The 17,543-nt window shown below is 43.2% G+C and overlaps 1 protein-coding gene across 1 annotated transcript; it reads right to left on the bottom strand.

The window, feature by feature from the left end:
• Positions 1-16,634: 16,634 nt before the first annotated feature.
• LOC146643958 (lactose-binding lectin l-2-like) lies at positions 16,635-17,543 on the bottom strand. Its single transcript, XM_085395400.1, has 2 exons — positions 17,456-17,543; positions 16,635-17,114 (listed from the first exon to the last, which is right to left on the bottom strand). Exons 1-2 carry the CDS (start codon positions 17,541-17,543, stop codon positions 16,681-16,683), a joined length of 522 nt encoding a protein of 173 aa, XP_085251526.1. The 3' UTR covers positions 16,635-16,680.

Below are 17,543 nucleotides of genomic sequence, written 5' to 3'. Positions count from 1 at the left end.
TACTCTTATTACTCTTTCCAAAATGTTATCAATTAAATTAATAACTAATGTAATAATAATTAATAACTAATTGGAGGCCAATTACTGAATTTCCCTTTTGTGTTTTACATGTAAAGTAGGAGCTGTATTACACACACAATAAATGCATTTAAAGTACATAATTCACTCAGAACCAGAGCAGATTTGATTCCATGTTATTTTCTATCTCACGTTTTCACAATTTGTTTACTTTAATTTTCACCTGAGTGAGACAGTCATAGGAAAAAGATGTATTGAGTGTAACTGAAGGTATAATTATAGGTGTTACGTGTACAAGATGGAAACACCAGCGAAGCACATGTCTCTGCTCACTCTGTTCAAAGCAGAGCAGTTGTGTTTTTGTTACATGCTGAAGCCTTTTTATAAATAATGGATTTGTATTAATCAGAATCAGAATCAGAATCAGAATACTTTATTGATCCCTGGGGGAAATTATTTTTTGTTACAGTGCTCCATTTTAAACCAACATTAAGACAAGACAGACAATACGCTAACTAAGAATAGTACAATATATACATATATATACATACATACATACATACATAAGTCACTTATAAATAAATATTTGGAAAAGAAACGTGTAGTTGTAGCAGCAAACAGTGTGTTAAGTGGATGCGTTGTACAGGGAGATGGCCACAGGCAGGAATGATTTCCTGTGTCGTTCAGTGGTGCTTTTCGGTAATCTCAGTCTCTCACTGAACGAGCTCCTGTGACTGACCAACATGTCATGGAGTGGGTGGGAGGTGTTATCCAACATTTTCTTTATCTTGGACAGCATCCGCCTCTCCGACACCACCTTGAGGGAGTCCAGCTCCATCCCCACAACATTGCTGGCCTTACAGATCAGTTTATTAAGTCTGTTGGCATCTGTGACCCTCAGCCTGCTCCCCCAGCATGCAACAGCATAGAGGATCGCACTGGCCACAACAGACTCATAGAAAATCCTCAGCATTTTCTGGCAGATGTTGAAGGACCTCAGTCGCCTCAAAAAATAGAGACGACTCTGGCCCTTCCTGTAAAGTGCTGTGGTGTTTTTAGCCCAGTCCAGTTTATTGTCAATGTGTACTCCAAGGTATTTATAGTCCTCCACAATGTCAACACTGACCCCCTGGATTGAAACAGGGGTCAAGTGTTTCCTGGTCTTCCTGAAGTCCACGATCAGTTCCTTGGTCTTTGCCACGTTGAGCTGCAGATGATTCTGCTCACACCACGTGACAAAGGAGTCGACCACAGCCCCGTACTCTGTCTCATCATCCCTGCTGATGCATCCAACCACCGCAGAGTCATCAGAAAACTTCTGAAGATGGCAGGTCTCTGTGCAGTGGCTGAAGTCTGTGGTGTAGAGGGTGAAGAGGAAGGGGGAGAGGACAGTCCCCTGTGGTGCCCCTGTGCCCCTGTGTATTAATGTTGATGTTTGAAGTCTAAACACTCCAAGTGCACATGTTTCTAACGTTTGCATTAAAATGCACTTTTTCAGATGTTCCAGCTGAGTTCTGTTAGATCTGCTGTAGAGTTATGATAAAGAGCTGCACATAAAAATAAAAAGGAGCACACAGTTATCATCTGTGCATGAAATCACTCACTTCTAAAAACACACTTACTCTTTGTTGTCATTTATACTTCCCAGTTTGAAGTAAGAATGTGTTTAGAGCACAGGATGATCAGATTAACAGGATATAAATTGTAATTACTCCTCAGGGTCTCCTCAGAGACTACATGCTTTTGATGTAATTTTAATTTACTGTTTAACATTTAGCTAATTATTGATTTCAATCCAAGCTAAAATGCTGCTACAGACAAGTCACCAGTTAGCAAACTGACTGTTCGGCATACAGATATATTTAACTAAAGACGGCTAACATTAGCTGGTTCACCAAGACGAGACAAGGCTGTGTACATATCAGTTGTGATTTTAAATATCAACTCGTGCATGACACAGACATTAAAACACACATACGCACAATTAAGATGTAGCCATGTTTTTTAGCCAGTTGACGTGATGAGGATCAACCTAAACTCCAATTCTGTAATGGAGAAAATCAACACAAGCCAGTTTCAGCAGCTAGCCATTGTTACAGTTGTGTGTGTGTTAAGGCTTGTAGACTAATTTTCAAATACTGTTAACACATAAGGAAATTGCTATATTTATTATTTACTTGAAACTGAATATCAGATTCCTGATGAAGGCTCTTAGGGTCCTGTTGATCTTGTATAGTTCTAGGCATTCCAGGATCCATGTGCGGGGCAATGAGTCGTGGTCTTTCTTGTAGTAAATCCATGTGGTGCCCATGTTGGTCAGTCTGGCTTCAAAAAACTTCAACATGATCTTGCTCCTCTTTTTATTCGGCCCGTCTCTGGGTGTTCCTCTCGAGTCTCCAGCTGATGACAATGAAGCGAAGCAACAACTTTGTAACTGAAGAAAAGAGTCTAAATAATATAATATAATATAATAATAAATAAATGTCTATGAGATGGCTATGAGTACTTTTTACTCTAGTGCACTGTAAAATCTAATATTGTGTTTAATTAAAAATGTTAAATAGGCTGATAGGCAATTTTTTATCAATTTGTTATTAGAACTAGATTTAAATAAGTTACCAGTACTTTTTATGCAAAAACGCTGATAAACTCAATTTATTTGAGTTTTCTTAACTTAGAAAAACTAAGTAGTTTTGCTTCTCATGGATTATTGATTAAAAGTATTGACATAATCATCACCTCTTGTTTCTGAAACTATGTTCTGGGATAAAACTAAACTTCCCTGAATAAGTGAGGGTTAACGAATTAAATCAGTCAGTATTATTAAGTAGATTAACAATTATCTACTCACAAACATAATAGAATAGAATAGAATTCAACTTTATTGTCATTGCACATGCACAGGTACAGGGCAACGAAATGCAGTTTGCATCCATCCAGAAGTGCTTTAGTGATATAGATATATTACAATATATATTAGCAATAATATAGATATGTGAGTATATTACAGAAATGGGTCTATTATGGTATGTTATAATGTACATGGTATGAAGTATGTTGTGAATATTCTATAACTATAAGTATGTACAGGCTGTAGTGAGTACAAGCTGTGTACAGGCTATGAACAGGATATAAATATGAAAAACTATACAGAATATGAAATAAATAACTTTACAGAATCTGAGATATACAGCTATACAGAAATGGGAACTATGCAAGTTGTAAACAGTTGTAGGATTAAAGATTATCAAATGTACAGAATGATTATTTACACAGAGCTATACAGTAGTGCAGTTAAGATAAGTGAGGGTGTAGATAGTTTCTACAGAGGCTATATAAAGTGCTAGTGGTTGTGAGTGGTGGTTCAGTCCATGTTATTATTGTGTGTTTGAGGGTACAGTTGTCCATTGTGGGTGTGTGTATGTTCAGTCCATGTGTTAACGTGGGTCAGATGTCAGGAGGCAGAGTTCAGGAGTCTGACAGCTGGGGGGAAGTAGCTGTTCCGGTACCTGGTGGTCTTAGTCCGGAGGCTCCTGTGGCGCCTCCCAGAGGGCAGGAGGGTGAAGAGTCCATGTGATGGGTGACTGGGGTCTTTGATGATTTTCCCAGCCCTTTTCAGACACCGCTTCCTGTAGATGTCTTTTATGGCAGGAAGTGGTGCTCCGCGATGCGCTGGGCAGTTTTCACGACCCTCTGCAACGCCTTCCGGTCCGAGGCAGAGCAGTTCCCGTACCAGACTGTTTTACAGTTGGTCAGGATGCTCTCGATGGTGCAACGATAGAAGTTCACCAGGATGTCTGAGGACAGGTGGTTCTTCCTCAGAGTCCTCAAGAAGAAGAGGCGCTGGTGAGCCTTCTTGACCAGCTTGGAGCAGTTGGTCGTCCAGGTGAGATCCTCGGAGATGTGGATTCCCAGGAACTTGAAGCTGCTCACTCGCTCCACAGCCATCCCCTTAATGTGGATGGGTGGATGTGGGTCAGCATTCCTCCTGTAGTCCACGATGAGCTCCTTGGTCTTCTCGGTGTTAAGCAGCAGGTTGTTTCTGTCGCACCACTCAGCCAGACGATCCACCTCCTCCCTGTAGGCGGCCTCATCGTTGTCACTGATGAGGCCAATCACCGTGGTGTCATCTGCAAACTTAATGATGGTGTTGGAACCATCAGCAGGTCTGCAGTCGTGGGTGAAGAGGGAGTAGAGGAAAGGGCTCATCACACAGCCTTGTGGTACACCAGTGTTCATCGTGATTGTAGATGAGCAGCGGTTATCCAACCGGACATGTTGGGGGCGGTTGGTCAGGAAGTCCAGTAACCATTTGCAGATGAGGGAACTGATGCCCAGGTCTGTCAGTTTCCTGATGAGTTGTGAGGGGTGGATTGTATTGAATGCTGAACTGAAGTCTATAAACAGCATTCTGGCGTAGGTGTTGTTGTTGTCCAGGTGTGAGAGGACAGAGTGCAGTGCGATGGAGACTGCATCCTCTGTGCTCCTGTTCTGGCGGTATGCGAATTGGTGGGGGTCCAGGGTGGGGGGGAGACAGGATTTGAAGTGTGCTAGGACCAGCTGCTCTAAGCACTTAGTGATGATGGGGGTGAGTGCTACTGGGCGGTAATTACTGAGGCAAGATGGGTTGGAGTTTTTGGGTATCGGGACGATGGAGGTGGATTTGAAGCAGGCCGGTACCACAGCGTGGGCCAAGGACAGATTGAATATGTCTGTGAGCACTCCTGCAAGCTCCCCAGAACACGCTCTGAGAACACGCCCGGGGATGCCATCAGGGCCTGCAGCCTTGTGGACATTGATCCTGCTCAGCACCGCTCCTACATCGGTGGGGGAGAGAGGCAGAGGTTGGTGGTCTGGCGTCACGTCTGCTTTGGTTGTGGTTTAGTATTTAGTATTTATTTATTTATTGTCATTGTCAAGAACAATGAAATTGCGTTTGGGGCTTCCATACAACCCAAAAAAAAGAAGAAAATAATAAATACCCCTTAAAACCCAAGTGTACATATTTAACCCAGTGTGACTCCAATGCAATAAGACAATCCTTAGCAATAATGTTCGTAGAAATTCAGACAAAGACCTGAGAAACATGACAAAATACAACAATGCAACCCATTCAATATTATTGTACTGTGAGATATGATATCAGATATGATAGTTATCTATTTAAGAAAGAGGGGGGGGGGGGCAGGAGGGGGAAGAGAATAAAGATATGATGCACCAATGCAGACCAGTTCATTGCTATTAAGAAGTTGGATATGGTTATTGTCCGTGAGAGGGGGGCAGAGAGTTCAGGAGCCTCACAGCCTGTGGATACAGGCTGTTGGCCAGTCTGGATGTTCTGGCCTGTATAGACCTGTACCTTCTCCCTGAGGGCAGCAGATGGAAAAGGTGGCGCGCAGGGTGATGTTGGTCCCGCAGGATACTGTGCACCCTCCTCAGACAGCGAGTGGGGAAGATATTACTGATCTCTGGCAGACTTGTTCCAATAATTCTGCCAGCTTCTTTCACCACCCGCTGGAGTGCTTGCTGATCGGCCTTGGTGCAGCTGGGGAACCACACTAGAAATCCATACGTCAGAACGCTGCTGATGGCACAGTTGTAGAAGTTCAACATCAGAGATCTGGGAATGTGTGCGCTCCGCAGTCTCCTCAGGTAGTAGAGGCGCTGTTGGGCCTTCCGTACAACTGAGGTGATATGGTTGCCCCAGGACAGGTCCTCGGTCACAGTTACCCCCAAGAATTTAAAACTGCTCACCCTCTCCACCGCCTCACTGCCAATGAAGAGAGGCAGATGGTTGTTATGACCCCTCTTCCGGAAATCTACAATGATCTCCTTGGTCTTTTTGGTGTTTAAGACCAAGTTATTGTCGTGGCACCATGACTCTAGTTGTTGCACCTCTGTCCTATAGTTTGTCTCATCATTGTTGGATATAAGTCCGAGCACTGTAGTGTCATCTGCAAACTTAACAATGAGATTGGACGCGCAGGAGGAAATACAGTCATGGGTGAAGAGAGTGTATAGCAGAGGGCTCAGAACACACCCCTGAGGGGCACCGGTGTTGACCACAAGGGTGGAAGAGGTGTTCTTACCCACTCTGACACTCTGTCTACGGTTAGTGAGGAAGTCCACAATCCAGTTGCACAGAGAGGAGTTAAGTCCCAGTTGGTGGAGTTTGGGACGGAGTTTGTATGGCCGGATGGTATTAAAAGCCGAGCTGTAGTCTACAAAGAGGAGCCGTGCATAGGTGTTCCTGTGTTCCAAGTGCTTCAGTAATGTGTGCAGCACTGTGGCGATCGCATCCTCGGTTGACCGGTTCTCCCTGTATGCAAACTGGTGCGAGTCCAGGGATGGTGGAAAAGCAGCTCTGATGTGTTTAATGACCAGTCTCTCCAGGCATTTGGCGGGAATGGGGGTGAGTGCCACAGGTCTGAAATCGTTCAGACATGTGACATTTGACTGTTTTGGGATGGGAACGATGGTTGCTGCTTTGAAACAGGATGGTACCAGTGAACAGGACAACGAGGTGTTATATATAGAGGTGAAGACGTCCGCCAGGTCCGCAGCACAGTCTTTTAGCACCCGGCCCAGCACTCCATCCGGCCCGGCCGCCTTCCTGGTGTTAATGCTCCAGAACACACGCCTCAGCTCATGAGTGCTCAGGACCGGAGCAGGGTCGGTTGAGGGGAGAGGGGACAGGACAGGGTCGGTGTTCTCCCTGTCAAAACGGGCATAAAAGAGATTTAGATCCTCAGCCAGAGTAGAACTGTCGGCTGAGGGTGATGGTGTTCTTCTTTTGTAGTCCGTGATAGCCCTGATGCCCTCCCAGACCTGCCTTGGGTTTGTGTTGTTCTCAAACCTGGCCTCGATACGCCTCCTGTGCTGCTGCTTGGCAGTCTTGATGCCTCTTCTCAGGTTGGCCCTGGCAGCACTGTATGCCTCCTGGTCCCCGGATTTGAAAGCGTTGTTCCTTGTTCGAATAAGTTGTTGAACTCCGTGTGTCATCCAGGGTGGATTATTAGGGAACACACGGAATCGTTTCCAAGTTGTTACATTGTCCACACAGAAACAGATGTAGTCCAAGACAGTGGAGGTGTAACTATCCAATGCGACACGATTGTCAGTGTCCTGCACCTTGAATACATCCCAGTCTGTGCAGTGGAAACAGTCCTGAAGCATCGGAATAGCATCCTGCGGCCATGTTCTCACGGTTTTGGTTGTAATCCCAGTGCTCTTGATCTTTTGTGTGTATATTGGGTGTAGCAGAAGGGAGAGATGGTCTGACAGACCCAGGTGGGGATAAGCCTGGGCTCTGTACGCATTCGCCATGTTGGTGTACACCTGGTCCAACGTTCTATCTCCTCTGGTAGCACACTTCACATTACGGTGGAAATTGTGAAGTACAGATTTCAGGTCCGCGTGGTTAAAATCCCCAGCCGCAATAAAGACACTGTCCGGGTGTGCTACCAGGCTGTTATTGATGCTGCTGCTCAATTGTGCTAACGCTAGCTTAGCATTAGCATCTGGTGGAATGTAAACAGCGCAGATGTAAACGGCAGAAAATTCCCGAGGGAGATAGAATGGACGGCACTTTAACACCAACAGTTCTACCTCTGTACTGCACAGTTTTTCCGTTACCGTGACGTTCGTGCACCAAAGGTTGTTAATATAGATGCACAGCCCCCCGCCAGTCTTCTTACCCGAGTCCGCAGACCTGTCGGCTCGATAGGCGGTGCGGCCTGCTAGATCGATAGCCGCATCGGGAATGGCGCTGTCCAGCCAGGTTTCAGTGAAAATCATGCACGAACAGTTATTAAAAGTCCGTCGAGTGGCGATCTGCAGTCGTATTTCATCCAGTTTGTAACGGATTGAACGGGCGTTGGAGAGGAATATGATCGGGAGTGGTGGTTTAAACGGACTAGTCTTTAGCCGTGCCCACAGGCCTCCCCGCTTGCCTCTCTTCTGCCTCCGCTCGCAACGTCTCCTCCTGCGGCTTGCTGTTGCGGGTAGCCCCGGGGGTTGCTTAACGATCTCCGGGGGGATGAGATACTCGGATGTTAGTTGAAGATCTCCACGGCTTAGTTGTAGTAGATCATCTCTGTTGTATTGAAGTAACACCAGACTGTGTGAAATAATACACAGTACCACCAAAAGTGCAAAAGTGTAGGAGCTCCGGGCCGCTGCGTCTGTGCGCGCCGCCATCTTGATTCATCTTGGTTGTGGGGTTCCCGCGCTCAAAACGAGCATAAAAGTTGTTGAGCTCGTTGAGGAAGGAGACATCAGAGGATGCGGGGGAGGGTTTGGTGGTCCTGTAGTCTGTAATGGTCTGGAGTCCTTGCCACATGCGTCGGGGGTTGGAGTTGGAGAAGTGTTCTTCTACCTTCTTTTTGTAATGGTGTTTGGCTTTTTTGATGCCCTTCTTTAGATTAGCCCTGGCTGTACTGTAGGCGTGTGCATCTCCTGACCTAAAGGCGGTGTTGCGGGCCTTCAGGAGGAGACGAACATCCCGGTTCATCCAAGGCTTCTGGTTGGGGTACATGGTGATCCGTTTCTGGGTGGTGACACTGTCTGTGGTTTCGGAGATGTAATCCAGTACAGATGAGGCGTACTGGTCCAGGTCTGTGTGGGTGAACATATTCCAGTCTGTGTTTTTAAATCTGTCCTGGAGCACTGCGTCTGTCCCCTCTGGCCACACTTTAATTGTCCTCACAGCAGGTTTCACACGTTGGATGAGTGGTGAATACCTAGGTGTGAGGAACAGGGAGAGATGGTCCGATTGTCCAATGTGGGGGAGGGGTGTGGCTTTGTAGGCTCCAGCCAGGTTGGAATACACATGGTCTAAAGTATTGTCTCCTCTGGTGTGGCAGGAGACATGTTGGTGGAATCTGGGGAGGACTGTCTTTAAGTTGGTGTGGTTGAAGTCGCCAGCAACAATAAAAGCAGCCTCGGGGTGTTTATTCTGGTGTTTGTTAATGGCTGCAGAAAGTTCTTTCATGGCCAACCGAGCATTAACGTCGGGGGGTATATACACGGCAGTGAGTATGATCGAAGTGAGTTCTCTGGGGAGATAATAAGGTCTGCATTTGACCATTAAAAACTCCGCATTAGGTGAGCAGTGACTCTCAGTAGTAGTGGAGTTCATGCACCAAGCATTGTTCATATAAATGCACAAACCTCCACCTCTGGTCTTGCCGGAGTCATCTGCTAGCCTGTCGGCTCGGTGTGTGTGGCGTCCTGCTAACTCGATAGCATTGTCCGGGCAGCTGTTGTTCAACCATGTTTCGGTGAAAAACATGACATTTGAGTCCATAATCCGTCTGTTGTTAGTGATGGAGAGCCGTATCTCATCCATTTTGTTTGCCAGAGAACGGACATTGGCGAGAAAAATACTGGGTAAAGGCAGCCGGTGTGGTGTTAGCTTTAGCTTAGCCCGTAGCCCTCCGCGCCTACCTCGCCTTTGTTTACGATCTCGGCGCCGTCTGCGTGCACTTCCGCCCGGCCGGGGAGAGTGGGCAGCCTCCGGTGTTCTGGAGATCTCTGGGATGAGTCGGAGATCGGCGATAAAACTGTTGGAGTTGTGAGTCCAGATGTCCAGAAGGTCTTGTCTGCTGTAGGTCAGCAACGCACAGCAATTCTGGACGAATAATCCGGTTAAAAGTAGATAAAAAAAAACGCTAAATAGCAGATTCTGGAGAGACACTGAGCCTCACGTTGTTCACGCGCCACCATCTTGGAATCTTGGAAGTTAGAATGATTCAGTTTCTATCAGTAATTAGTTATGTAATGTACTGAGAAGTATTGGGTAGACTTCACCTTATTTATTTTAGTATTTTATAGCCTCTAATATAAGGGACTATTTACTAAAACTATGTAATAAAATTTGCCTAAACAAAATCAATGCAAATTGTTACAAATTTACTGGTTAGATCTATCGATTGTTTTTTACAGTGTATTCTTTACTTTAATTGAACATAAATGAACATTCAGATTAAAAGAAAGCTTTAAATATCCTAGACTATACGCTTTTGATGTAGAAATTTTAATTTACTGTTTAACATTTAGCTAATTATTGATTTAAATACAAGCTAAAATGCTGCTACAGACAAGTCACCAGTTAGCAAACTAACTGTTCGGCATACAGATATATCCATTCTGGGGGCTGTTGAGAAAACAACAAAACCCCTTTGAACTCACCCATACACCAATATTTCCACAAAAATCTCACATAACTAACAATAGGACTTTTCCTTGTTCTTTTGACATTTGTTAAATTTCAACATGTTCCAGAAAGCTGTGTTTGTTTTACTGCGTAAATATGTTGTATTGCATCACAGCAGTGAACAAAGTGCAGTTTACTATTTGATGGGGTGGGGGAGGCTTGGAATCAAAGACTAAACTATGCAGCTTTAAGTTGTGGAAATAGCGGACAGCATTTCACCATAAAGGCACTGTTCTCAGTCCTCAGCACAGCAATGTTAAGCAAATATGCAAGTAAAATAAATTTATTTATTGTTTTTCAAGATACAAATCACAAAGTGCTTCACCTGATATAAAATCAACACAACATAAGCCCAGGAGTTAGATGACATCAGAATGAAATGTCTTAATGGGTCAAGGAAGATTTACAATATTGAACAATATCTAACATATTACGCAATGTAAATCGTGCATCTGATATTCAAAAGGGTGTTGCAAGTCAAGACACGACAACAATATCATCAAACAGACTCAGTATTCGTGGGTGTTAAATATTAGCACTTCAATCTTCAAATGACCTTTCCTCCAAGTCTATCGAATCTAAATTTTTTCTGTGCTTCACAGAGGAAAGTCAAAGGTATTTTTCCAGTTACCTATAAAAATTGAAATTTCTTACATTCCTAATAATAAGAACTTTGAGAGGAGGCAGCGCGAGGGCCGAGGTGGCTTTCAGCTGGAGCAGAGAGGAGAGAGCTGCACACACCTGCTCTAATGGAAGGAGCCACACATGTAAACAAAAATGATATCTGATCATGGATCATGATATCATAACAACATGAATCTCATTCTTAATGTGCTTTAACCAGTTTATATATAGTATATAGTTCATAGTTAGTAAGTTATATCAGACATCTTTTCTTCTAAATTCCTAACGACAAACAGTGCGAGTTGCACATAAAAAGGAAATTGTTTTTGAACACTCAAGCTCATTCCACGTGCACAGTTCTCCTTTCCTTCAGCGTTGTTTGGCTCTCCTTAACCCCAAAATTCAAAGCTGATTTGAGACCCACATCAGACCACATCCATCTGCCTTCTTTGTGAATGTCCTAAGCTTTGGAATAATCTTCCTCTTCACATTAGGCAATCGACATCAGTTCTGGTTTTTAAATCCAGATTGAAAACGCATTTTTATTCACTGGCTTTTGACTCAGTGGTTGACTGACTTGTATTTTATTGTTTTCGCTATGTTTATTATTTTATCGTATTTATTATTCTTATGGTATCTATTATGTTTCTATTGTTCAGCACTTTGGTCAGCCTTGTGTGTTTCTAAAGTGCTATATAAATAAACAATGATGATGATGATGATGTCACTGAGTCCGATCCTGGTGAAGACATTTTAACCACTTTCAGGTCTTACTCAAGGTTTTGATAAAATTATGCCTCTCCAAGACTGTGGGTTGACACAAGGTTGGTTCCCTCTGACACACGGTGTGGCTCTGCATCAGCCCAGGTCATAGCTATGGCATTGTGCATATAGCAGCGGTCGCTGTAGCTGTACCAGGAGCTGGTTTCTTTGGTAATTTATTTGATTGTATTTTATTTTAAAAAGGCTTTTTCAGCAAAACAATTAAACAAAAAAAGTTCAGTATAGATGTTGGGTGTTTTTTACTCCTGCTTCAATATTGTGGCAGGGTGTGGTCTGTGGTGGCGCTGCAGGGATGATGGAAGCACCTGCACGGCATCTGCAATCACGCTTCGCCGGCTTAAAATCTGTGCTCTGTCTGCTGTTGTTGTTGATGATGATGTGAGTGGCTGGCAGCTGCAGAGCTGCAGCCACGTGTGGAAGAAAAGCAGTTAATAAAGGTGATGCTGAAAAGCATGTTCATGCAAACTTCGTCTGGTCTGCTGTAGGTCATTTAAAAATATATTAACGTTAGTTGTGAGCAGTGTTGGGTTACTTTTAAAATGTATTCCACTACAGATTACAGAATACATGCCCCAAAATGTAGTTTGTAACGTATTTTGTCACGTTACTCAACGAGAGTAACGTATTCTGAATACTTTGGATGCTTTTTACAACTACATGAATGTACTATTGCTGTGTGATTTATTACTATTACTAAAGGCTACTCGCCATACCAACACCAACTAGATTTTTAAATCTTAATATAAAATGAGTAACAGTAGGGTGGACATTAGGTAAGGCTGCACTTTTTGCAGCGATCTTGTAAAAAAAACTATTCTGCACGTATATAAAACATGTCTGCGGCACTGAACCGTAGTAAAGGGACCTCTGGCTAATAGTCGGGTTCTGTGTCGCGCTCGTAGCTGACAGTGTTGGGTAAGTTACTTTAAATTAGTAACTTAGTTACATTACTAGTTACTTCTATCAAAAGTAACTCAGTTACTTCAAGTTACTCATTACTTTCAGAGTAACTAGTTACTAGGGAAAGTAACTTTGGTTTTACTCAGAATTCTCTTGTTAATGTGTTGCTTCCGTAACTGGATACCCAGCAAGTTTGCAAGTCTTCTAGCTTGCTTACTTGCCACAAGTGCACTGTGCCACCTACCAATAGAAAGGAAAAAATAATGTGCACATTTCCACAAGACAAATCCCACGCCTGGACCGTCGTTGACCGCCACATGATTCTAGCCTGCTTTTTACATCCAACACAAAAACTGCAGTCGTGGTGCTTTCGATTGTACTCAGAACTCGGAAATTCTGCCTTCCGAATAGGAAGATGTAGGTAACACCAGACTGCAGATGAGCTGCTTACAGGGCTGGACTGGGACAAAAAAAAAAAATCGTCCCGGGCATTTTGACTAGAAACTGGCCCACCATTATAGGAAAAATCATAAAGCCTTTGAATGAAAACAAACGCTGTTGTGACAGTGATGTACACTGTTCTGATGGTATATATGCATCAATCTATCAATCGTTTGTTGTAAGACTCAGATAATTATTTTTTTAAAAGCGAGACATTTTAAATGAGAATAAGAAAGAAAAGTATTTCTTTGTGCCCCCCTCTCCCTGTTAATGTCCTACCTGGCCCCCTGGCAACACTTTGCTAGACCCGCCCCTGCACAGTTACCAGCTGTCAGCTAAGTAAAAAAAAGGATCCTGGTGTTATTTGTCTCTCAGAAACAGTTCATAACTTCCCTTCAACTCGTTCATGTCACCTAAAAGGTAAACCTGTTTCTCCATCACCTGTTCAGCTCTGATGATTCAGTAAGGACATCTCCTGGTTTCATCTTCATGTTTCCCTCTCACCAGATAACCAAACCATATCATGACCAGCAGCTTTACAGCTGTGGCTCCAGCAAACATCAGCTGATAGTAGAAAGTAATATTAAATAAATTCTAACAACAGCTGATTAAGCTTAAACGTGCTGCTGTTGTTTAGCGCGACATCCGCTGGTTTCCTCTTTCTGGCGCAAAGTGGACGATAAACAAACAAGAGAGCCGATCAGCTGATCACTGATCAGTTTCATGATTGAAGTAGAAACAGGAGAGGGAGGGGGGAGAATGAATGAAGAAGAGGCAGCTGTGCAGCGTAAACACAGAATAACTCCAGCGTTGTGTCTTTTTCATTGTAGCTGAAGTCCGGGACAAAATGTTCCTTTTCACCTCAATACGAAACCCGTAATATTTTCTCTGAATACGAGACGATTCTGTTTTTTACGGGACGGTTGGAAACTCTAATAATTAACCTATGAACAATATAAAGTTCAACATCAGTAACATAGCACCCACCCAGCTGTATAGAAACCCCGTCATGCTAGCTAGTACTCAGTACGAAAAAGTCAGCATAACGAAAATAAACTCCACCTAAACTTGGTTTATATGTGACTCAGATACACTGCAGGTCATAACTTCTTACCTGAAGTTCAGTTCACCTGATACTCAGACCGGCGGCTGCTTCGGGTCTCTCCTCTTGCCTCCCTTTTCCATCCTCCACCTGCTGGCTTCCACCACTTGCTAATGTTATTGAATCTGTGGAAGCTCCGCGATAGCCACCACACGAAGTAACGAATAACGAGCCTATCTAAATCCCAGTAACGAGTAACGCGTTCCTGGTTTTGGCATAATAACTAGTTACCGTGCTCGTTACCACAATAATAACGTAGTTACTGTAACGCGTTACTTAATAACGCGTTAGTCCCAACTAGAGATGGACCGATCCGATATTACGTATCGGTATCGGTCCGATACTGACCTAAATTACTGGATCGGATATCGGAGAAAAATAAAAAATGTAATCCGATCCATTAAATATCACGAAAGCACCTCACAAAACTTGCAACACACCATAACTCACCTCAGAACGTTAGCACGTCGGAGCAGTATGCATCACGTGATAGAGCGGCTGTGGCATGCGGGACCTGTCGGTGGTCTGGATAGCATGTGGAGCTTCACTAGCAACCCAGCATTTCATCTCCGACAAAGTTATCCCGAGAGAAGTAAAGCAAGTGTGTAAGTCCATCTCTGAATGTTTGTAAAGCATTCCTGCGTTAAGCTTAACAAGCGACTGCCTCTTCTTGCTGCTACTTCAATCATGAAACTGCTTAATGATCAGCTGATCGGCTTTTCTGTCGCGAGTCCGTGTCTCTTGTTTGCTTTTGGCCCACGTTGCACCAGAAAGAGGAAACCAGCGGCTAAACAACAGCAGCACGTTTAAGCTTGATCAGCTGTTGTTAGAATTTATTTATTATTACTTTCTACTCGAGGATCTTTTTCTACGTAGCTGACGCTGGTAACTGTGCAGGGGCGGATCTAGCAAAGTTTAGCCAGGGGGGCCGATAAGGCATGAACGGGGAAAATGGGGCACAAAGACATACTTTTCTTTCTTATTCTCATTTAAAACGTCTAGCTTTTAATAAATAATTATCTGACACCCAAAGTTTTAATTTGATGTAAAATGTATAGAAGTCCATTACTGTATATAGTAACTATTAAGTCTAATATATATACCCTAGTAAGCTATAGTACTTTTTCCTTTGGGAAGGTACCATCTGTGCAGTCTGCAATTTTGTTGAAGAAAGATGTTGAATCTATTTAATATTTCTTGAAAAATAATTGATTTCTGTGCATTTTTTTTTCACACTGCATCAAATTAAGGTTGATTACGTCGATTAAGCATCATGAGGTGGAGCGTGAGGGGTGGTTCCCTATTTTTTATTTATTTATTTTTGTTGTTGCTGGGAGTTGGAACCCTATTAGTTAGGTTGCTTAATATTTATGCTAAGTACTCTTTAAAATACCAGAATAGGGAGGATGGTGTAGGTTTAAGTTTATTAGATTGATCAGTATTGCTGTACTATGAAATATTTTTTTTTGCATACAGGTATAACAGAATAGCTTTAGTGTAGTTGTTGTTTTAAACTTGAGTATGAACTTATACAAAATGCAGCAAAATATTTAAAAAACAGTTTTGTTGATTAAAAAACACTATATCGGATTCATATCGGTATCGGCAGATATCCAAATTTATGATATCGGTATCGGTATCGGACATAAAAAAGTGGTATCGTGCCATCTCTAGTCCCAACACTGGTAGCTGAAAACTAGCTTTACTTTGTTGTCTGGGTCAACTTTTCTAGCGAGAGACAGAGAGAGCCGTTGAAAGGCTGCTCCAACAGAACTTATTGTTTGGGAGAAAAACACGAACACAGTGTACAGTCTTAATAGCTTACTTACAACTGGGCTCATCAGGCACTGTTTTTGGCTGCAGTGGTTATTATTATATTTACATGCTTCCAGCTCCCGTTTCTGGTCGGGGACAACTCATACTTTTCAACTCTCCTTTTTCTCCCTCCTGGCGCTCACAGACACATAACAGGTATGGCAGTCCATTCTCCCTGCAGCACGAACTACACTGCCCGTGAGGCTACATTCTTTAGGGCGATGCCTGTAACACTCTGCCTGTTGCCTTCTTATTAAATAATTTTTTGAATAATTTTTTAAAACACTTCTTCGCGTCATTATATGGGCTGCAAATAGGGGTGATGTGGACCGTTAGATTGAGACACAGGTATTACTACCTCTTAATGTGTGTTTTGTCTGGTTTTACACCAGCGTGGAATTACCAAAAATAGAGAGGGCATAGCCTAACATATGAAACAGGAAAAGACCGCTATGTAATCCATTTATTTCAACAAAGTAAAGTACCAACCCATATAAACGGTAACTGTAGCGGAATACAGTTACTCATATTTTGTATTTTAAATGTGTAACGGCGGTACATGTATTCCGTTAGTCCCCAACACTGGCTGTGAGATTAAAACAATGAGTAAATATTCCCTGTGATCCACCATCAGAGCTACCAGTGGATGATTCTGTATTCATGAAAATCAAGGTGAGTGAAATTTAATGACTTTTGCACAGACACACAAAAGACAGGTTACAGTGTGCATTCACATCTTTATTGTAGCACTGTACTAGCAGGAACAGAAGGTTCGGTGCTTCTAAGGACAGGTAATGCGTGTTGCACAAACATAAGGTAAATTGGTAGCACACGTGTAGTCATTCCATTTCTTATCTGATACTACATTGGTGTGAACACAGTGTTCATTTCCTCCCTCATTATCTGGTTGTGCTGGACTCCAGTAGACAAAACGCAGTGGACAACCATCGGACCACATCCAGGTGCCTTCTTTATGCTTGTCACTGAGTCCAATCCAGGTGAGTCCCTCTGCGTGGTCAAAGTTCTGGATCAGGTTTTTCACAAAACTCTGTTCCTCTGTATTGCGGATGGACACCAGGTTGGCTCCCTGTGACAAACAGTAGACCTCTGCATCAGCCCAGGTCATGCGGGTGGCAACATATTTGTAGCAGCGGTCATTGAAGCTCCACCAGAACATGGGACAGGCTCCACGTTGCAGTTTAAATTTCCGTTCACCTGAAAGGAAAACAGAATTCAGGGCTGGATGAAACTGTTAAAAAGTTGAGAAAAAGAGATTTTTTTCTCAGAGTCACAGAAACAGAGGTGAAAATGCTCTGCTGGTATTGAAACAAGTAACTGCTTTAATTTAAGCGCTGCAGAGAATCATGGCTGCACAGTTGAAATAATGCCACTGGTCAAATGCATTCAGCAAAAGCTTTTCCCTCATTCACAGTTCCAAAGAAGAGGAGCATAAGGTAACAAATATCCACATAAAATGATCTTTTGCTAACATAATAACCACAAATAAAGGTAAAAGTAAATAAGGGAAAATAAGAGCTAGAAAATGAGACGGTTACCAGGTTGTTGCTTCACTTCATTGTCATCAGAGGGAGACTCAGAAGGAGCACCCAGAGCCAGACCAAACAAGAAGAGGAGCAAGATCAT

This window comes from Rhamphochromis longiceps, linkage group LG22 (assembly GCF_057381845.1).
Source record: "Rhamphochromis longiceps isolate RC_006_pf linkage group LG22, R_longiceps_female_GT1.1, whole genome shotgun sequence".
Taxonomy (NCBI): domain Eukaryota; kingdom Metazoa; phylum Chordata; class Actinopteri; order Cichliformes; family Cichlidae; genus Rhamphochromis; species Rhamphochromis longiceps.
This window is presented reverse-complemented; position numbering and strand designations above follow the sequence as displayed.

Bases quoted from the DNA above. Each gene is read 5' to 3' on its own strand.
- LOC146643958 (XM_085395400.1), bottom strand. From the start codon at position 17,543: ATGATCTTGCTCCTCTTCTTGTTTGGTCTGGCTCTGGGTGCTCCTTCT. The intron at 17,115-17,455 runs GTAACCGTCTCA...TTTTCCTTTCAG, and splicing joins TGAAGTGAAGCAACAACCTG to GTGAACGGAAATTTAAACTG.